A 22,778-nucleotide genomic window follows, 5' to 3' on the forward strand; every position below is an offset into this window, starting at 1 on the left:
GGGTCATTTTGATGATGCTGAGACCTCATTGCATAAAGCAAAGAGACTGAAATTTTCACTGAGAGATTTTATTATAAAAACAATAGCCAAAGAGATGGTGGGGATGGGGGCGGGGCGCAGGAGGCCTGGGTTTATCTCCAAGACATAAAAATAGAGATGAGGAAGGGGTGTCTGGGTGGCTCAGCTGGTTAAATATCTGACTCTTGGTTTCGGCTCAGGTCACGATCTCGGGAGGGTGAGATCGAGCCTGGTGTGGGGCTCCATGTTCAGCAGGGAGTCTGCTCGGGATTCTCTCTCTGCCCCTTCCCCCACCCCTCCCTTCACTTGCATTCCCTCTCTCTCTCTCAAATAAATAAATCTTAAAAAAAAAAAATAGAAGAGGAAGACAAGTTAGAATGCAGAACTTAGGGCTGCCTGGTTGGCTCAGTCAGAAGAACATGTGACTCTTGATCCTGGGGTCATGAGTTTGAGCCCCACGTTGAGTAGAGAGATGACTTAAATAAATAAACTTAAAAAAACAAAATCAGAGCTTAAACAAAGTGAGGAGCAGGGACACCAGTCGAATCAAGAATCCAAATAGGAGAGTTATCTTTGGTAGGAGAGGAAAGAGTGAGTTAATTCTCAAAGTCAGGAACAAAAGAAGAGCCAGAGGATGAGCAGGTGGGATATTTTGAAGGGGAAAAAAGGGAAAATTCAATGGCTTCCATCTTCATGTAGACACCAAAGCAAGACATGCTGAGCTCTCAGAAAGGAAAAGGAAAGAGGGGCATGTTCAGCTCTAGGAACGGAGACGAAGACTCTAAAAGAGACAGCCCACGTGGCTCCTGTGGAGATAATACTGACACCAGTGGAAAAAAATAATCTGAGTCCTTCTAGAAAAACCTCGGTGCCAGAGGTAATAAAAAATAGTGCTTTCTGCTATACGTTGTGACTCTAAAACACTCCGGAGAATTAACTTCTGTGGGTTTCCAAATATGCTAATTCACAGATCTGCTTTGGGTTCATGGTATCTACATGTAACAGATGAAAGAAATGAGGCCCCTAACATTTCATCCGTTGACACCCTATGGTGCCACAGCAGGAAGTCTCAGGCTTAGCTGACAACAATATATAAAGATGGCTGAGAAAATCCCATAGGCTGTTCAGGCTCAGAGCGCCACAATGAACAGCATGGGGGCAGCGAACACATAATGGAGGAATTCCATAGAAGCAAGGATGAAAAATTGACCAATGACTTAGACTGCGCTAACCACATCTTGGGTTAATTAAATACCTGTGTTGCTTTGGATAATCATACCTGCCAAACTCAAAGACACACACACACACACACACACACACACACACTTAATTTCTATTGATAACCTTCTCATTTGCTCTCTTAGTCAAAGAGTAACTTTCACTGTAACTGCATTACCAAAAAAACAACAACAACAACAACAAAAAAGACAAGAAAAGTCATCCCCAAGCTCATACCTGTTCTAGCAAGCAAACTCCTTGTTCATTGCACCTTCTCCTATCCCACTTTTGCTATCTGGGAAGAACCTGGAGATACGACCCTACAGAGCCACACAGGCAATAATCAAAAGGGGTCAACCTGGGGTTTAGAATCTTGCACCCAAGAATCATCCCAGGCCTGGATCTGTGAAAGCCAGCAATCCGAGAGACTCTTTCCTAAAGCAATCTGATCACGGTTGTGCTGTCATTCCTTAACTGCCACGGGAATCACCAGCTGTCATTGGAAGTCTTTTACAAGCACCCTGTAAATATTAAAAGATCATGCACCGTGTGCAGCAGCAGCTGATGCTGTTTTATGGAGACAAAATTAGAGAGCATGGAAACAGAGCACACTACAACTCCCATGATCCCTATTTCTTACAGCTCCCCCAAGCAGGACCCTGAGCCACAATTTTAACTCTTTAGTCACAGCAGGGAATCACTCCGCTGATCATTTCCGCTGAGGCAAATCTTATCCTTTAAAGTAGGTGTGTCCTCATGAAAAAATATTCATCATCATTAGTCATCAGGGAAATTCAAATCAAAACCTCATTGAGATACCACCTTACACCAGTTAGAATGGCCAAAATTATCGGGACAGGAAACAACAAATGTTGGGGAGGATGTGGAGAAAGGGGAACCTTCTTACACTGTTGGTGGGAATGCAACCTGGTGCAGCCTTTTTGGAAAACAGTGTGGAGATTCCTTTAAAAATTAAAAATAGAGCTACCCTATGACCCTGCAATTTCACTACTGGTTATTTACCCCAAAGATACAGATGTAGTGAAAAGAAGGGCCATATGTTCCCCAGTGTTCATAGTAGCAATGGCCACAGTTGTCAAACTGTGGAAAGAGCCAAGATGCCCTTCAATGGACCAATGGATAAGGAAGATGTGGTCCATATACACAATGGAATATTATGCCTCCATCAGAAAGGATGAATACCCAACTTGTGTATCAACATGGATGGGACTGGAGGAGATTATTTGGAGTGAAATAAGTCAAGCAGAGAAAGTCAATTATCATACGGTTTCACTTACTTGTGGAGCATAAGGAGTAACACAGAGAACATTAGGAGAAGGAAAGGAAAAGTGAATTGGGGGAAATCGGAGGGGGAAAGGAAGCATGAGAGACTATGGACTCTAAGAAACAAACTAAGGGTTTTGGAGGGGAAGGGGTTGAGGGGATGGGTGAACCTGGTGGTGGGTATTAAGGAGGGCATAGATTGCATAGAGCACTGGGTGTGATGCATAAACAATGAATCTTGGAACACTGAAAAAAATTAAAAAAATAAAAATAAAGTAGGTGTGTCCTGAATGCCTCCGGTGCCCTTTGGTGCACTCATCACTCAACTTTCTACTGTAAGATGAGGGCAAGAGAATTATTTTTGAGGTTTCCCAGGTGAGGAATGAATATTTCAGCTTTCTTATAGTTAAAACTAGGGTATGGGAGTGCATCCTAGCAGCTCCGTGACCTGTCCGGCTTCTCTGAGACTCTGTGCCAAGCAGAATAAACATTCTGGCAAGATGGGCCCCTTGTCTGCCCTGATTTACAAAATCTCAGAGCTAACTCAAGATTTATTTGGGGTGTCCCGTAAGTCCTGCTTGCTCCCCAAAGACCTCTCCTATTGACCCACCGTAACGTCTGGGACTTCCACGTCTGTAATTTTGATGGAGAAACTGAGATCCAGAAGGCATCTATTAAAATACAAGGGACTAGATGAGATTTTGAAAATACTTTTAATTTTCTTAACAGTGATGATGATGTTATCCTTACTAAGTAAGAATATCCTCATTCTAGAGGTGCCTGGGTGGCTCAGTCATTAAGCATCTGCCTTCAGCTCAGGTCATGATCCTAAAGTCCTGGAATCAAGCCCCGCATCAGGCTCCCTGCTCGGCAGGAAGCCTGCTTCTCCGTCTCCCACTCCCCCTGTTTGTGTTCCTTCTCTCACTGTGTCTCTGTCAAATAAATAAATAAAATCTTAAAGAAAAAATAAACTAAAAAAAAAAAAAGAATATCCTCATTCTAGGAGTAAAGATGAAATGTCATGAGATCTGCAATTTGCTTTCAAATGGTTCAAGGGTCTAAAACCATGGAGTGAATCCCTCCCCACACACATCTACACAAACTGAAAGATAACAAATGTAGCAAAATGTCAACAATTGTTGAGTTAAAGTGGAGGTTATGGAGGTATTCTTGGTGCTATTTTTTTTTTAGTTATTAGTATTTTTGAAAATTTTTATAACGAAAAGCTAGAAAAATGCAGATTCCAAAGAATATCTTGAATTCAGTGACTCATACTCCCTAGGTGTGGAACCAAAGAAGCATTGCTTGTGAGCCTTCCAAGCAAGTTTTTGGCACACTGGTATTTGGGAGTTACTGAATTATAGTACTAAATGCCGACGAAGGAATAAGTGCAATAGGTATGTGATAAAAAAGAGGATTTGGGGGGAGAAAAATAAATTCAATTAAACACCTCTATCTCCTCTTAGCCAAAAATCCACTTTTGTTAATTGGGCAAGAGTCATGTTACTCATGAATTGCACAGAGATGAAATTCGAAGAATGCAGAAGACGGTTTCTATGGAGAACAGCAGGAGGACCCAGAAGGGCTGGGAGAACAGCAGAACGTTCTGGGTCTTGAGTTCTGAGCAGGTGTTCAGAATTCCCGTGACCAGAATTCTTCACTGACTTCTGCCTCTTCGTGATCTGGCCTGAGGGCAAAAATCATCTGTGGAACTTTAAAAATATATCAACAATTGTCTGCAACCCCCAACCTCCCACCACCACCCACTGGAACAGATTCTTTCTTTCTTTTTAAAATATTATTTATTTATTTATTTATTTGAGAGAGAGAGTGAGAGAGAGCATGAGAGGGGGGAAGGAGAAACAGACTCCCCTCGGAGCTGGGAGCCGGATGGGGGACTGGATCCTGGGACTGACCTAAGCCAAAGGCAGTCGCTTAACCAACTGAGCCACCCATGCCCCCTGGAACACAATTTCTGTATTTTTCAAGCAATTAGGTAATTCTAACACGCAACCAAATCTAAGAAACTGAAACCCAAACTCTTAAGCCAGGTAAATTCAGTCCCAAGGGCAGGAATCCGTCATAACCATCTTGATACCCCAGTGAATCAGCACAGTGTCCCACACTTAATAGGTTCTAAGCAGATGTTAATTGGCTGAATACATTGACAGACTAGATAGATAAATGGACAGGAATTAGGAGCTCTGGGCCATTGTGGATAATTTGAATATCCGGAAGAGAAGGCAAGAGAGAAAGGAAAGCTCAAGAGTGAGGTCCCAGGCAGAATGGAGTAAAAGTAGACATCAAAGAAAATTCCACCTGTTTTGTAATTTTCCTCAGAGCCGTTCCAGGGCTCGTAATCTCTTCTGCAAGCAAGCTGGAGAATGGGGGCAGAAAGTCTCTTTTCGTGACATCTGCACATTTGGGAACCACTTCATGTATAGGTCCACACTGTGTTCCCTGGTCCTGAAAAGCCCCAAGATATCATTTGCATATTTGCAAAATGTGAAATCTGTCTATCCACTTAAGTTTTCACCTATTTCTTGCCTGAGATTTGGGCAGGATGCAGGTTTCCTTTTAGTCACAGAATTGTGACTAGGAAAAAGCACTTACTGGAAATTCTGGTTCTTTAAATATTGGACATAAAGAGGTGTGTTTCCTTTAGCTGGTAGACGAGAGGAGCCTGTGATAAGTTCTTTGTAAAATATTAACCCGGGTCCCCACCCACAGGTGGATCACTGGTGATTGTTTCTTTTGGAGGAAAGGAAGAGGAACAAAACAGAGTAAGATGGAGGCAGGCACTACGCAAAAATCTGAGCTGCCTTCCAGAGATGTGGGTGGATTAATTGGGGCCGGCTTTGGAGAACTCGTATTACAGGAAAGTCCATTCCATTGCTCAGGGAATTATTACTCACATGTTTCACCACTGCAAAGCTCCTGGATGTGCGCACTGGATGAAACGGTGAAGAGGACCCACCAATGTGTACTTGAGATTCATCGTCTGTTCCGAAAGTGGAAACTTGACTTTCCTGAGTTCCAGTCAGAGGGGGTTGGTGCATATGATTTCCACGGTTTCTTCCAGCTCTTCTGGCCCTCGTGCTTTCTTTCTACTCCAATTTATCATACCCACTGTTGAGATTTTTGGCTCGTGGATATCTTTGGGAAGCTCATTAGGATTCTGGACCCTCTCCCCTGAAGGATGCCCATATCTGCAACATATGTGCACATTTCGGGGGGTTCATGAGCCCCTCTGGTGTGACTCTTATAAACCCATGCCATCCGAGTCTGCTCGCAGACCTTCAAAAACTCCCTATTGCCTACCAAATACGTCCTTAAAACCTGTTGGCTGTCATTCAAAACTCCCCACACTATCTATACTACCTAGTCTTCCAAGAGAAGCTCCCAAAACTCATTCATTAAGCTAATGTGTGAGGAGCATACATTTTATGTATGTATAGGCTTATGTTTCTATATATAGGCCAAGATACAAATATTAAAATATAAGCACATAATATGATATCTAAAGCAGTATCACTAATGTATTTGAAATGTATTAAAATACTATACTATATAAAACATAGAACCTTGTATTAGAACCAGAGGGGTGAAAAAGATCTAAAATATACGGAACTTGTTATTCAGGAGTTTACAATTTAGAAGTAAAGATAAGTAAATAAATAATGATGACATAAGTTAAAAAGTGGCCAAGGGCCACTGTTGTTTGCCTACTCAACCTTCATTTCTTTTTTATTCCTTGCTGTCAGAGCAAAGGTTTTGTTCCATTGTTTTATTATCGTCAATGTAACTGATTTTATTCAGCTCTTTAAAAGGGATGCAAAAATAAATAAATAAAAGGGATGCAAAGTGGGAGCGAATCCCTCTTTTCTACTGTAGACATTGGTGTGGGAATGGTGACCTACGATGTCTGGAAGTGTGGCAGCCATCTTGTGACTGAGGGGAGCTTTAGCTTGTGGAAGATACACTGAGAGTGACAGAGCAGAAAGATGGAAGGAATTTGAGTTCTTGAAAGAATGGTAGAGCTGCTGACTTGACCAACCAGGAAACTAGCTGCCGTCCATGCTTCTGGTTAGTGAAATACTAAATCCCTTTATAATTTAATTTATTCTGAGTCGTGTTTTCTGGTACTTGAGTTGAAGGCATCCTCATTGATTAAGCATTTTAAGAGAGGCATGGATAATGGGCTGTGGGAATCAGAGAAGGGATAGAGTAGTGGATAAATCAGGAGTTTAACCCTGTATGTGTATGTATGTGTTATGTCTATGTAATATGTTTATGTAATTATGTTTATATAATGTATGTTTATGTAATTATGTTTATGAAATACACATATTGATTTACACTTTTTTTTTTTTTATAAATTTTTATCTTGAAGCAAGTAGCCTGGTAGGAAAGATCTGGGACTTTGGAGTCATTCCGCTTCTGAGGCCCTTGAGCAGTTCTGCTTTGGGAGGATTATTTAACTTATTTTTCTTTTAAGATTTTATTTATCATTTATTTGACAGACAGAGATCACAAGTAGGCAGAGAGGCAGGCAGAGATCGGGGTGGGGAAACAGGCTCCCTGTCGAGCAGAGAGCCCGATGTGGGGCTCGATCCCAGGACCCTGAGATCATGACCTGAGCCGAAGGCAAAGGCTTAACCCACTGAGCCACCCAGGCACCCTGAGAATTATTTAACTTATATGAGCATTTTCACCTATAAAATAATACAGTACTCCCTACCTTGTAAAGTTTCCTGAGGCTTACATGAAATGATGTATATGAAGTGGTTGGCACAGTGCCTGATGCATGATACACCTTCAACATATGATATGTTACTATTGTTTCTTTTGTGCGGACAAAAATTCTGCATTGGTACCTACTATTGCTGAACGCTTTCCTATGCATTGGTGACAGTGGTGAACGAAAACCAGTATGATCGCTGCTCTCATGGAGCTTATGATTTGAGTACTGATGACACAAATAATAGTATAATGAGAAACTGAAACAAGTGTGAGAAGTGAAGGTATAGAGCACCATGAAATCAGGCAAGGGGCTAAACTGACCTTGTGTAGGGCTTAAGGGGAGCTTCACTGAGGAAGTGGAAGTAGGGTACAGTAGGAAGATCATCATTCTAGCTTTACAGAAACAAATATACTTATATATTTGTTCCCAGAGTGTAAACTATTCAAGGTCAGGAATTATATTCATAATCGTGCATTCCTTTATTTACATTCTTGGTACCGAGCACAGTGACCAGACTCATCACCACCATAAATATTTGTGGACTGAATGAATAAAGCTTTCTGACACCCACTCCCCTTGTCAAAAAAAAAAAGGGGGGGGTATGAAATGTCTATTTCTAGGAGATGAGGACTATAGTAAGGCCTCAATAACTGGTAGCTCCTATTATTATGACTACCATTATTGCTTTATAATTTGCACAAATTACCTCTGCTACAATGTTGTAAGTTCCAGGGCAGAGGGAAATGTGTCTTATTTATTGTTGCTTATCTCTGGGTTCTCAGCACAGTGTCTTGCGTACAATAGATCCTTTATAAAAATTAAGAAGGTACATGACATTCTTAATTAGGAATCAAATTGACAGTTTAAAGAGACTATGTATATTGAAAAGATAAATTATCAAAGCTAAGCTAACCACTCTCTGTGGAGAATACTTAATGCCAAGATTCTAGCATTGAGATTTAAGTATATATATATATATATATATTTTTTTTTAAACCTTCAAAAACTGTTACAAGGGGTGCCTGGGTGGCTCAGCTGGTTAAGTATCTGCCTTTGGCTCAACCCATGATCCTGAAGTCCCTGGGTGGAGCCCTACATCGGGGGGTCCCTGCTCAGCAGGGAGCCTGCTTCCCCATCTCTCTGCCTGCCTCTCTGCCTACTTGTGATCTCTCTCTCTGTCATATAAATATTAAAAATATATATAAAAGGGTATTGATAATATAAATCGGAATCCTGGGAGCGTTCTTGAGAGGTCAGGGGTTTGGGGGATGGGACTGCCCATGGTGGTTGCAGGGGACTTTACTTATATGTGAAATGGTTTTTTTTTTTTTTTTTTAACAAAAAGGGACAAAGAGCATGAGATGACAAAATGTCAAATATTCTGGTGGTAAGAACTGGAGTGTTTGCTATAATATCCTTTGCACTTTTTTCTATGTATTTTGAATTTCTCAAAACAAAACTTTTTTCAAAGAAAGAACATCTGAATGGAAAAGAGTGAACTCACCCCTTGTGGTTTTTTAGAATATAAAGCTCTCTGATGTGCTGCTCTCTACACTTGATCATCACAATAACTTTTTTAAAGATTTATTTATTTAGTTTAGAGAGTGAGAGAGAGCACGAGCAGGGGAAGGGGCAAGGGAAGAGGGAGAAGGAGAGACTCTCAAGCAGACTCCCCACTGAGGTGGAGCCCGACCGGAGGCTCGGTCTTGCCACCCTGAGATCATGACCTGAGCCAAAATCCAGAGTCAGATGCCTAACTGACTGAGCCACTCAGGTGTTCCCACAATAATTTTGAAGTAATTATTTATCACCCTCCTCCTATCTGGGCAGAAAATGAGACCAAGACTGATGAGGGAATTACCCCATGTCCCCCTCTCAAGTTAGGGTAATGCTTGGCTGAGAACCTGACCAAGGGATGATTTCTCTTTCAAGAGGCAACATTGATGTCCTTCAAATAAGATTGCTGAGCAAGAAATCAAAGAAATTAGCTCTGAGGCCTAGAGGCAAGAGATCTCAAAGAGATCGATCTAAACTGATGGGCAATGAATGAGCAAATATTTTAATACAAATAGAAAATATGCTCTCAATGACCTTGGGCTGGTTGCTTAAACTTTTTTTTTTTTTTTTTTTTTTTTTTTTTTTTTTTTTTTTTTTAAAGATTTTATTTTTATTTTATTTGACAGGCAGAGATCACAAGTAGGCAGAGAGGTGGGCAGAGAGAGAGAGGAAGGGAAGCAGTCTCCCTGCTGAGCAGAGAGCCCGATGTGGGGCTCGATCCCAGGACCCTGGGATCATGACCCGAGCCGAAGGCAGAGGCTTTAACCCACTGAGCCACCCAGGCGCCCCGGTTGCTTAAACTTTTTAAGGCCTATTTTCCTTACCTGTAAAATAGGGTATTTACTGGGCACCTGGGTGGCTCAGTTGGTTAAACGACTGCCTTCAGCTCAGGTCATCATCCTGGAGTCCCAGGATCGAATCCTACATCAGGCTCCCTGCTCAGCAGGGAATCTGCTTCTCCCTCTGACCCTCTCCCCTGTCATGCTTTCTCTCTCACTCTCTCTCTTTCTCAGGTAAATAAATAAAATCTTTAAAAATAAAAATAAAAATAGGGTATTTACCCACCTCATAAGACTTTTATGAGGATTGTACTCATATGTGGAATTTAAGAAACAAAACAGAGGATCATAGGGGATGGGAGGGAAAAATAAGATTAGATCATATCAGAGAGGGAGACAAACCATACGACATTCTTAACTCTAGGAAACAAACTGAGGGCTGCTGGAGGGGAGCAGGGGGGTGGGGTAACTGGGTGATGGCCATTGAGGAGGGTGTGTGATGTAATGAGCACTGGGTGTTGTATCTAACTGATGCATCACTGAACTCTACATCTGAAGCCAATAATACACTATGTGTTAATTAATTGAATTTAAGTAAAATTGTAAAAAAGATTTTTATGAAGATTATATATGTATTGATGTATTATATAAATTTTCTAATCTATAACTTATGTAAGAGACTCAGCATAATATCTGGCCCTTAATAGATGCTCAGTATTTGTACGTTTCCTCTCAGGTGCGCACGCTCCTGTGCATTATGTGGAACCATTGAGAACTGCCCTTTTTATCCTTACTAGTAAAAATGGATGAACGTGGGCAGTTTCATGAGGTTTGCACTATGAAGGTCAGTTCTGATACAACTCTCCACTGTCTCATCTTGAATTCACATGAGGGAAGAGCCGAGCAGAGTTTGAATAAGACGGATGATTGTTTGGGGCTTGGGTTGAGAGTCTATTTGCAAGGATAAATAAAAGGGATTTGCAAGCATGTAAGAAGGACAGTCCAATTGGCAGGGATAGGTTTACATAATCAGGGTTAGGCAATTGCAAACAAGACAGTTGCTCAATAGCTCTTGGCACCAAAATATATTGACCAGCTGGGATATCATTAATGCTTAACAGTTTCATCCTTATGGCCGTATCTTGGCCAATTAGGTTGTCTTTGACCACCGAAGGGTATAATATATTCTGATGTAAATGCCACATGCGTGTCTGTATATCACGTATTCTATTACTTCGATGTGGAATATACACTAAATATAAGTGCATCCGCTTCTTTGGAATGCCGGGTTAGATGGTGTGATTAAAGAGAAATAGAATTAAAGTATACATTGCTTCCTTTAAAAAAAAATCAATATTCTGGGAAATACCTTTTTGTGTATACTGTGAGTAATAAGGTTCAAATAATCGAAATAATTTTAAGATGAAATTTTTAAAGGATGATTACAGAAAAAGAAATAGGGTGAGGGAAAGCCAGGTCTATACAATGTATGAATACAAATAAATACAGAAGGAGAAAGGGAACCACTAAGGACAGTGATTTTTCTGTTAACAGAGGACTGCTGGAAGCATGAGAAGAAACACTTGGGGCATTATCATTAGCCTCAGAAGACATTTGAGAAATACCCCAGGTATGTCGTCTCCAGATAGCACCTTTAAGTTATGGGACAGAAAAAGCACCATTAAGACAAAATTTAAGACAATTGAATGCCATGACATTTCCCAGAATGCTTCATACACTAAAATTTAATACATTAAAATATTCAGAATATTTTCAGACCTTGCAAGTATGACATTTACAGAATAAAAATCTGTAATATGAAGTTTTTAGAATGCAGCAAAAAAAAAAAAAAAAAAAAAATCATCCCAACATAGAACTCTAACTTACTACCTACTCCAAAAAGGATAAAGAATTTCACCGGTAAATTGTTTCCATTTTTAAGCAGTTTACGTAATTTGACGTCCACTGGAATTCTTTGGTTACTTTCATTGGCATCTCTGGATTGACCTTTAAGCCTGGTGGTGCTGGTCATATATTTTTATTCCCCCATCATGGAGATACTTGTGTGGCCACCAGTGATTGCTCCCCATCCCTATGTGAACCACTGAAAGTACCATTACCACTCCTTCTTCAAAGCCAAGGACCTGACATTAACAACCTTATATGGGGTGTATCCAAAGAACTATGAGGCAACCAAGCAAGCTACTCCTTACATCCATGGAAGTTAAATAATCATCTGATGGAAGCAAATAAAACACAGCCTAAAATGCAAAGAATCTGCCCTACAAATACTAGAAACATATTTTTGGTGGTGCTTTGACTAAAGAAGCCAATTTTTAGGGCCCACTTTCTTTCTTTTCCAACTTCAGATGGAGGACTTTTACCAGAATGTGGAGACCCTAGGTCATGGAATATCGTAGCAGAAAGGACTTAAGCAATCATCCGGTTCAAGTCCCTTACGTAGAGATGAAGCCCTCAAGATGGAGAAAGCTTCCACAACTCCTTCACATTCTCCTGCCAGGGGGGCAGATCCAAGAGTAGAACCCAACAGACCCACAACTAGATGAACACCATTGCCTCTAAATTGTTCTATCTCGCTACTTTTGAACCACCTTTCCCTTAAAATAGTGTGCACTCGCTAACACTTCCAAGCTGAATAATCCAGCACCTTTGCTTCTACAGTTTTGCTTTTCAAAGATAATAATGGGATTTCTTTTTAAGTAGAAAATCCTGGGATGAAGGGATCTTGGGCATGAAATTCTGCCTGGGAGCCTGCCTGGAGGAGGTGTCCATGCTCATGTTCGGTCTTCATCTTGCACTGGCACTCCTCCACCAGCATCACCACCTTTACCACGGGGACAAGGCTGGTGCAGTTCAGCTGCAAGTGCATCGTGGTGAACTTGGCAGGCGAGCAGTGGGAGCAGAACGTGTGGGGGTGTTGTGAAGCTCCAGGTAAATGAATGGACCCACATTTTCCAAAGCAAAGGTTGTTCTGTACAACAACTTTCTCACAGTCTTCGTGGGTGATTGTCTACAAGGCAAACACATCTCCATTCAGTTATCTTGAGTCATTTCATTAACATGTGTGATGCAGAAGCAAAAGACTCTAAGTCTGAAGATAATTCAGACTAAAACATCAAAAACTTCCCAATTTGGCATATATTACAATATCTGAGCCATGGTTAATCTCCTAGGGCATAAAGCCATCTCAACTAAAATTTCTTTTATTGGACAGATTACTAAATGAGCCTTTAGGAAATCCCTAAGTTAATGAGAAAATGCTTTACATCTTACATCCAAACTTGAAGAAATTTTGTCTAATTAGATGTTATCAGTTGAAAAATTCTAATGGCTAACTTCCTACACGAATAATTTATCTTATCTTTCTACGCCCCACAGTGCATTACACATAATAGATTCTCCATACGTGTTTGTTCAACTGCTCATAGAGTAGATCAGAACATCAAGATGAATTCTATTGTATTTCGCAGGGCCTATAGTATGTTCAAATCTAAGAAGTTGCATGGGACAAAGTGATACGTCTGCAAATCACCATACATTACATCACCTTTGCCCTCCCATCCCCCTTCACCTAGCTTTATGTGCCCTTCAAGACATATGAGTCAAACACCTTAATTTTAATTTAATCAGCAACAGAATTAAAAATAAGAGTTTCAAAGGAAATTCAATTGCATGATTTCTTGGGAGCAATTTTCTAATTGCTCATGGCCAACAAAGCAGTCATTATTATTTGATAATGGACTTATTGCTACATATCCTTGCCTTTTCAGGCAGAATACTTAACTGCCTTACACAGTCAATTACCTTATAATACTGCCTGTTTAATTATGTAGCATTATTGGACTGTAAAATTTTACTCTCCCCTGCATTGCTTTGAGTTCAGTATCTTCGTGTTTAAGGACCTGATGCAGTGTCTCAATTTAATTTAACATTTGGAGCGCAGGGCTTGCCAGGACTGACTGGAGGAAGCGGCTAGTAGAAAATGTCCCTTTGTCTTAATAGTGCAGAATCGATCACAATAACCATAAGTCAGCCAACGTGACAGGAAGTAGGAGGTGTTTCTGAGGAGAGAAAATGTGATCTCACACTGATATTATTTCTTGAAAGCTTATGAGAAAATAAGTTAAATTAAATCATTTTTGCTGCCGTAACCATAGAAACAATGTCACGACTTCCATCTGACAGCCTATGAAATAGTTGGGTGGGAAAAACAGGGGATTAAGACTGAGATACTTGTGTACGTGAGTGTTTGGCTAGGAGTCCAGTGTTTCCCACCTTATCTACAGGCAGAGTCGACCTGCTTGTCCACATCCCAAGAGAGCATAGAGGTATAGCTAGAGAGAAGTTCTGGTTGGCACTCCCAAGTTCCCACTTCTCCTAACTGAGGGGACGGTCTTACTTATCTTTCCAGATAGAACACCTCCAGCATATAAATAAGTTAAACCCCCTAAGACAAATGTCTGTGCCATCAATATGAATGATTGCTCATCTGAACAGTAGGGTCATACCATTCTCACAGCATTTCCGGAATACCAAGAGACAATGGAGAGTTAGAAGGAAATTTGGAGAGTGTAATGATAGTTTGCCACATGTTATGACGAATACCCAAGGATCCAATCAGGAAGTTAGGTAAGAATCAGGCTCCCAGCAGCCTCCTCCCCAACTCTCCACCTGCCCCAGCTGTCCTCCCCTTTCTTGCCAACTCTGATCCCCTCCCCCATCCAGAGCAGATACCTGGCCGAAGGGCACTGTCCTACAGGTCTCCTGATGTACTTCATGGCTTTTGATAGGCAGGATGATCCCCTGAGAGGCTGGGCTCATTCTGAACATGAAGTGGTGCCAGAATTTCTTGGCCTCTTCCCGAAGAGGAGATTTCTCCATCTGCGTCCCATCTCTGGGCTGGGTGACGGCGTGGGTCCCAGGTGGGATGCGCTCAGGGACCAAGTCCTGGGGTGGATGCAGGTCTCTCTCGGGCTTCTTCCAGAACCTGCCAAACTTGGATAGCATCTTCCCTCTCTGCCTGTGGCCTTCTCCTACCCCTATGAGGTGGGGCACCGCGACAAAAAGGTCTGGCTTCTCCTCGGCATCCTCGTGATTGTCAAGGGCGAGCTCTCTGCGATCCCTTTCTGGGAGCACGGGGGAGACAGAACTAGGACTTGGGCGGCCATCTCGCTGTGCAACCCTCCCTAGAGGCAGGAGCACCAGCAGCTGAAGTAAGAGAAGACACATGCTGTCGGGGGCCCAAGCTTCTTGCGCTTTCACAGATGGTGAGGCCTAAAGGAGAGAAAGGCTCGCTCTCTGCGGGAATGCAAACAAGGAGATCCTATATATAGATACCTGCCTTGTGGGACGGAAAGGCAGGTGGTCAGTAGCCAGGCACAGTAAACACATTTATTGTTTGCTTGAATTATGTAGTGCTAATGGTGTCATGCCTTCACTTGAATTTTGTGTATTTAAGAAGGCACCAGTGAAAGCCTGAGACCCAGGGGGTAATTAGCTGGCACTTTATCTATCGTCTGAGATTTACAGAGCCGTCTCTGAGAAAACAACACATTCTTTTCCCGGATTTCCCATCACTGTTATTAGAAGAAGGACCAGAGTCAACAAACATTTGTGGTGCATCTGCTTTGTATTGGGATCGGAAAGACGAGACATGTTTTTATGACAGAAGTATATCAGATAAAAATGAAAGGCATGCATTTAGCAAATGCCCAAGTCTTCAGGCTTTACACACACACACACACAGACTCAGCCAAATAAGTATATCAAAATTATAAGGAAGGAAAAGGAAGAAACAGAAGAATGTTAACTTTGTTGAGCGGAGGACTCTCCCTCTCACTTACAGGTAGTTGGGGTTGTTGATTTTTGTTTGCGGGCAGGATAAAGGGAATACATTCTCCCTTTTCACTCAAGGAAACTCCCAGCTCCCAAATTAACCCCCTCACTTGAAGAACCAAACACTTGATGCTAAATTTCACAACTAGCCGGCCATCAGATAAACCCTTTCAATTGTTCACAAATTTCTCAACAGGATCCTCCCTAATGGATTGCTCAGCAGCCTTCAGGGAAGATGGGGGGGAAATGTCTCCTTCAAGCCACCCTATTGATTTTTTTCTCTTTCTCTAAACAAAGAGCCAGACTTGAAAACGTGGATTCTAAGAACCAGGTTTGATAGCTCAGGGCCTGAAACTGGCTGGTCAGTTCTTTACCTGACAGAATCCACATCATCTTCCTTATTCCACAGTAATTGATGACCAGGTTAATTAAAGAGGGAGACAAGCACCCATCTTCAGGAACCAAAGGAAAATTTGTTAGCTGACAAGACTCTCATTCAAAAAGGTTATAAATCACCCAAGGGCATGTGAAAGAAACAGATCCACAAAACCGAAATCCCAGAATTGAATTGAGTTGTCCCCCCACACCATTCAAATAGTATTTCCACTGGAAATTAATCCCACACTGGCTTATATTTCTTCCCTTTTAATTTAATTACCATATTCTTTGCTTTTAGTAGCACATAATCCTGGAACATTGTCCCCATTTTCATACTGATTAAGCTTTCTTTCCAAGAATTGACCCACTGGAATCTTTTTTCCAGACATTTGTGTTCCTTTTAATAGTCATGCCTGATTGCTGTGACATAAAGCCTGAAGTGAGTTCCTTTATTTACAATAATGAGCTATTTTTAAATGGACCGTAGTTTTCCAGAATTCTCTCAGAAGAGACATCTTTTGCCTGTACTAAATACCCACAGGACCCAGGCTAGTATGAATTAAGATACACTTGATCTATATTAAATGCGCATTAGTATTTGCCATTTTTTAAATGTAGTTTCTTAAGTTGCCTTCTATTTGAATTTCTTGATTCCCCTCAACTATCCAGTGACATAGCCTTTCAAGAGCTGGCGGCCACTCTGTCCTGATTATAAATATAATCTGGACACCAGCTTTGTTTCCCCATTTCTGGGATCGAGCCTGGAGGCAGGTTCCCTGCTCAGGGGAGAGCCTGGTTCTCCCTCTGCCTCTGCCCCTCCCCCCTGCTCATGCTCTCTCGCTCAAATAAATAAATAAATAAATAAAAATTACTCATGCAGAATTTACTTTTGCTGTCCCATCATTCCCGTTGGGAAGATGTACCAACATCCTGAAGGAAAAAGCTAGCAAAGCCTTCTGTGATGAGAACTTAAGTCTGTCTTCAACCCCTGTCTTTTATGGTTAAGGGTAGATGGCGTTCACCTTTCACCCCATGTCTTTTCAGTAAATCTAAAACTATGTATGTGATACATTGTAGCTTACTCTTAAGAACATAAGCCGTTTGTATCTTTTAACAAAACTAGGATTCCTTTGTGGGTTGTCAGAGACATACGCATCTAGTTACCTCCCCGTTTAGATGAAGCCAAATGGAGGAAGGTGAGGAGGGGCCTCCAGACTCGGCAGGTGGCTGCGTGGAGAAAGCACCGCAGGACGGTTGGTGGACGTAGTACAAATGCCAGGGTGAGAGGCAGGCCCGCCCGGGCTTACATAAGCTAAGTCCACTTCCTGGGCTAACCTCAGACCTGCATGAGACCAGAAGGACTAAACTCCTCATTCCTTCTTTCCGCATTGACAACTCAAGTTCAGCATCACCTGAACACCGTTTTCAACTTGACCTGGTTTTCCCAGGCACTATACTGTCTTGAGGACCAGGTGGATCTCCCAGTGTCCCTGAGAGGACACGGCTGCTGTGTTTTTCTGTCTCTCTCTTGCAGACGCTCGGAAGGGGTTTATAAAATGTCTAGTGCTCTTTAAAGAGAAACAAAGAGGCTAAGTTCTTTCCTGGAAACCCCAGACCTACAACAACAGAAGGCGAGAGGCCGTGTTAGGGTCAGAGGTGAGCATCAGAGGTGAATTGAGAGGCAGAAAAAGGAATTTGGGTGAATGGATTTGTGAAAGAAATCTGCTTAGGGTGCATGCCACTGTTTCCTAGCTACCTCTCTTTACAAAATATGGAAACACGGTAGGATTGTGGAGGGTTGGATTGTTGTAGAGGAGGCCCAAAGTAGGCAGAATCTTTCTATTTTTTCCCAAAGAACAAGGACTAGAGCATATTAGGGTGAGTGGTTTCCCCCTTAAACCTGTTATCTTGATTTAGTTTAGTAAATTATTCAATATATGATACTCGGGCACCTGGATGGCTCAGTCATTGAGTGTCTGCCTTCCTGGCTCGGGTCATGATCCCATGGTCCTGGGATCCAGCCCTGCATTGGGCTCCCTGCTCAGTGGGAAGACTGCTTCTTCCTCTCCCAATCCCCCTGCTTGTGTACCCTCTCTAGCTGTGTCTCTGTCAAATAAATAAATAAAAATCTTAAAAAAAAAAAAAATGGAACTCTCCCCTCTGCACTCCCCTCCCTGCTGCTTTCTATGGAACTGACACGTTAGGAAGAACTCATTCCCCGAAGCTGTTCTCTCACTGATGCATTCATTCATACCGCACATATGAGAGCCAACTGTGCGTGGTCCTGGGGATAAAATGGTGAGGCTGTCCTTGCCGAGGCCCCCTGGAGTTTGCCGTCTATAGTGGGAGAACTGTTTCTTCAGAATAAGTTACATGAGGAAAAAACCTTGGCAGGTACCATTCCTGTACTAATCAAAGACTTCAAGTAGGTCCAACTTCCAAAGGCACGGTGGACGGTCACACTGTGTTTATGTTAATTTTATTCAATAAATAGGTATTGGGGGTCCCTGGGTGGCTCAGTCGGTGAGGCATCGACTCTTGATTTCAGCTCAGTTTATGAGCTCAGTGTCATGAGATCGAGCCCCGAGTCAGGGTGGGTTCTAAGCTGATCATGGAGCCTGCTTGAGATTCTCTCTCTTTCTCTCTTCCTCTGCCCCTCCCCACCCCACCCCTGCTCTCTTTCTTCCTTGCTCTGACAGGTAGATAGATAAAGGTGTTGAGTGCAAAGATGTGCAACCAATGCAATAATTTTCTCTTATTTTTGATTACATGGTGAATACTTGCAGTAACAAAACTCAAATAGTACAAAAAAGTGTACAATTAGTGGAAAATCTTCCTGTAACCTCCCAGGCTTCCTGTCCTGCCATGGAGAAAATCACTGTTATCAACTTCTTTATATTTGATCTTTTAAATTTATCACCTGTTATGGGCTGCATCGTATCCCCCTAAGATTTACGTGTTGCAGATTCAACCTCCTCATCCTTCAGAATATGACCGTATTTGAAGAGAAGGCTTTTAAAGAGGTAATGAAGTTAACATGAAGTCATTAGCATAGGCTCTAACCCAACAAGACGGGTGTCCTCATGAGGAAAAGAGATGAAGACAAAGACACAAAGGGGAGACCACGCGGAGACATCAGGCGGGATGGCAGTCTGCATGCCAAGGAGAGAACTTCCAGAAGGGCCCAGGCTTACCAGCACTCAGATATCAAACTTCCAGCCTTCAGAACTATGAGAAAATAAACTTCCGTTGTTTAAGTCCCCCAGTCTGGGACCCCTTGTTACGCCCCCCACCCCCAGAAAACTAATACATCACTCAAAGAGAACCGAATGGGGAGCCAATAAAAAGGATATATATCAAATGGTGCAGCATGTCACAAAAATCCCTCTTTTTCACTTTTAGGCACTGATCCCCAGGTTACTTTTTAGGGTCAGATTATTCCGTTGGCTGTTTCAGTGATCTACAGCTCTCTGTCCCAAACACTCCCTTACCTTGGAGAAACGTTCCATTTCTTTTGCAACTGGGAATGTATCTATCACTGTGAAATGTGACTAATCAGCTACTTACCCAGATGGTAGCGAGGGCTCCTGCAAATCTAAAAGAAGGCCAAGACAGCTGAGGAAACGTCATGGTGTGCCCCACCATCCTGCCACCCACCCGTCCCCACTGCCCACAGCCTCGACTTACAGTCACTGATGCTAAGCCTCTGCCATGCGCCTCTTCTCCATCCTTAAAATTCACCTTGATCGCTTCTCCCTCTGCATGAGTTTGCTCTCAGAGAGAGTAACGTAACGGCAAGTAACTTTGGACTGGAAGCCAGAAAACCTTTATCTGATTCCCAACTCTGCCTTCCAGCTTGGGAGCTATAGGACTGCAAGCACTCTAGGTCCTTAAACCTTGTCAGGGACAATACCACCTGCCCTGCCTTCCTCATTGGGCTCATTGCCTTTCTTTTCACCCCAAATCCTGCTGTCACCCTGCATGACGTCTGTGTCTGCACAGATGGGTCTGCCCAACAACAGGCCATCAGCATGACATGCTGCCCCATTCAAGACCCTTTTGAAGTCTGATGACCTGCATTCCCCTGGCCTCTCCCTCCCTCTCCATTTGGACTCCGTTCTTATCAGGAAAGACTCCACCTCTACATGGTGGGTTTCACGATCTTTCTCTCTCTCTCTCTCAATCACTTCCTGTTGTTTCAGTTCTGTAGAGTCCTTCCCTGTGCTCCTCGTTATCCTTGTAATCGTCCTACCACAGCTGTAGCTACATGGTGATTTGTCTGAACATTGGTTGAACATCTGTCTCCACTTCAGATTTTAAAGCCCATGAAAGTAGGACTGTGTCTCCTGGAAGCACCATCTCAGGCCTTAGAACAGTTCCTGCCACATGATAGGCTCTCAAAATACTGGTTGTAACAATGAATGGATGACGATCTCTAAGCTCTCTGGTCTTCACTTCCTTCCCTATCCAGGTTGGATTCGGGGCCCATCACTTCAAACATTTGCAATATTCCCAATTCTCTTGCCCCTTTGCCCTTCTCTTGCCCCCATCTAGTGGAGTTCCAGGTCTTGAGTCACCCAGCTCTCACCATCCGTGGGCCACACCTGGGTTGTGGAATGCTGGCAGGGTCAATGTCAAAGTGGCAGATAAGGGTTCCTTCTACAGTAACTACCCTCCTTCTTAACAGAACCCTCTGTTCTGCCCAGCAATTTTCCTATTACTCTAGCCAACTCGGTCTTTATTTTCTCTACGGATTATTTAAAAAATGTCTCTAACTGTCTCCAGCCTTTGACCATTCAACTCCTCTATGGTCTCCAGCAAATGATCTCATCCCTTCTTCCACCGACAAAGATGGAAGCCAGCAGATGGGAGAGTTCTCTCCCATCCGACCATCCCAGCATCCTGATTCATTTCTCCTTTCCACTCTGCCCTTGGATGCCACTCTTTCCAATCTACCGTAGAGAATATTCTCCCCTATCAACCTTCTTCTTCTCCACTGGCTGCCTCCCACTAGCATTTATACAACCTTTCCTTACTTTGAATCTTTAAAAAATGTCTCTTTCTTTCTTACAAGTTTTCAGGTTCTACACTTTGGTGTTATCTTCTGCATTCATGGGCAAGTTTTGAAAAGAATTGTTCAAACAACCTCCGTGTTCTCACATCCCCTGATACATCGACCCACGCAGAGTTTGGCTTCAGCACTTCCTTAAATCCTCCTTCCCAGGATCACCCATCCCTCCTCGTAGCTGTTGCAATTCTCTGCAATATTTAACTCATTTCTCATAAATCTGGTCCTAAAGAAAATGGAGAAAAGGAGGTCAGAGTGGGCAAAACAGCTATGAAAATCCTGAAGATTTAAGCTATAAGAGCAGAACAGCCATCTGGCCAGCTCCCTGGGTAGCGGGGGATTTACAAGGGGTGTCTCACTCAGAACACCAGAGTTTCTTTGAGATTCTAGAAGCCAGGTCCCTTCTTTACTCGGCCATTTGGTGATTCCTCAGACTTGGCTTAATTTGGGTGCATGTGTGTCTTCCTAACTAGGGAGAGGAGGCTCCTGGGAGCAAGGTCTGCGTTTGTTGGAGATGGCATTGTCAGCAGCTGAGAACAGGGATTTTGTTAAATGCAGTTTTCTTTTTTTTTTCAGTGCCTGGTCCCTTGCTCGACACCTAGGAGGTTAATGAGTGTTCATTTTAACATGCCAAATCCAATAAAAATGTGGATGGAAACTTCTGACCCGCGGCCTTGCTGGGCTCTACTTTCTAAGAGCTATCTCTTTGTCCTGGAGAACTTACCCTTAATTCTCTGCATTCAGACTCTATTTTAAAACCAAATTTCCATGGAATCTGGGAAGACTCAGAATAAACCTTTCTTTATAACCCAGCCTGGCCACAGCCTCAGAGTAGGTCTTTGAACTTTGTCTTACCAGCCACAGTTCCTAGGCAGGTTGCTCTTTGAGGATAAATTGCACTCCTAGGAAAGGTAGCTCCTGCCAGAGGACACTATCTGTGTTAGGTGACTTACGCAGCTTGTAAATTGTTTTCCTCCAGTTGGAAGAAGAGGGTGGTGTATCACCAACAGAAATGAGTGTAGGGGGCATCTGTCTGAAAACCATTTCCCTACTGGCTACCTTGCCAGTTTCTGCTTATACAATGCAGGCAGCTTGGGGGAACCATATTGTCCCTATAAGCTCATAACACATGGACAAATGATTAAAAACACATGGAAAACAGTTCCACAGCTAAGCTAAAATTCAGATGGGAATGGAAAATCAACTTGCAAAGCTTTCAACTGACTCGGGGCCAAATGTGGGACAGAATGCGAGGAGAAGTTGCCAAAAGAGAGGGAAGTTGGGGGAAAAAAAGCAGCTCATGGATAGGAAACCTAAAACAATGACACCTTGTATTGACAACCCTTTCCTAACTCTCCAAGAGTAGGCACCAAAATCAACTCTGGAAATATTAAGACCTTCCTTTCGTGAAAGATTTCAGACAGATTTATATTTTCTACCCTCCATAAATAAAGGTTGGCTTGACTATCTTGGCAACACCTATGTAGAAACATAATGTTAAGTATCTGTAACATAAATATTAAAATATTACACATTTTTCCTTTTCCCTTGGAGGTGTGGGAATTAAGTAACAAGGTGACATGAGACAAACTGTGAAAAATTATGACAATAAAATGCAAAAGCAAAGCAGAACTTTCCAGGAAGGCTTGCCTTCTGTTGCCTACCTGACCCGAGGCCCAAGGTAGCCATAAAGCTGGGGAGGCCTTTGTCATATTTGCAAAAGTTCCATTCTTAGTTCAAATCTGAAACTCTTTGGAAGCTTGTTATTTGAGGCTGGTCCCTAAAATGACCCAAGAATTCTGGTGGGTAAGAAACCCACAGGCAAGGAGATTTCCTGGGAGCCAGATTCTGCTGGTATTTCCCGTCCTTTCACTTC

At 42.5% G+C, this 22,778-nt stretch overlaps 1 protein-coding gene across 1 annotated transcript; it reads right to left on the reverse strand.

The window, feature by feature from the left end:
• Window positions 1-12,316: 12,316 nt before the first annotated feature.
• CER1 (cerberus 1, DAN family BMP antagonist) lies at window positions 12,317-15,012 on the reverse strand (the record flags this gene model as incomplete). The annotated part of the gene is made up of 2 exons (XM_080819606.1): window positions 14,356-15,012; window positions 12,317-12,631 (listed from the first exon to the last, which is right to left on the reverse strand). The coding sequence occupies exons 1-2, from the start codon at window positions 14,848-14,850 to the stop codon at window positions 12,317-12,319; spliced, it is 810 nt and encodes a 269-aa protein (XP_080675732.1). The 5' UTR covers window positions 14,851-15,012.
• Window positions 15,013-22,778: the final 7,766 nt, after the last annotated feature.

The sequence above is a fragment of the Martes martes genome (genome assembly GCF_963455335.1).
Source record: "Martes martes genome assembly, chromosome: 12".
Taxonomy (NCBI): Eukaryota; Metazoa; Chordata; class Mammalia; order Carnivora; family Mustelidae; genus Martes; species Martes martes.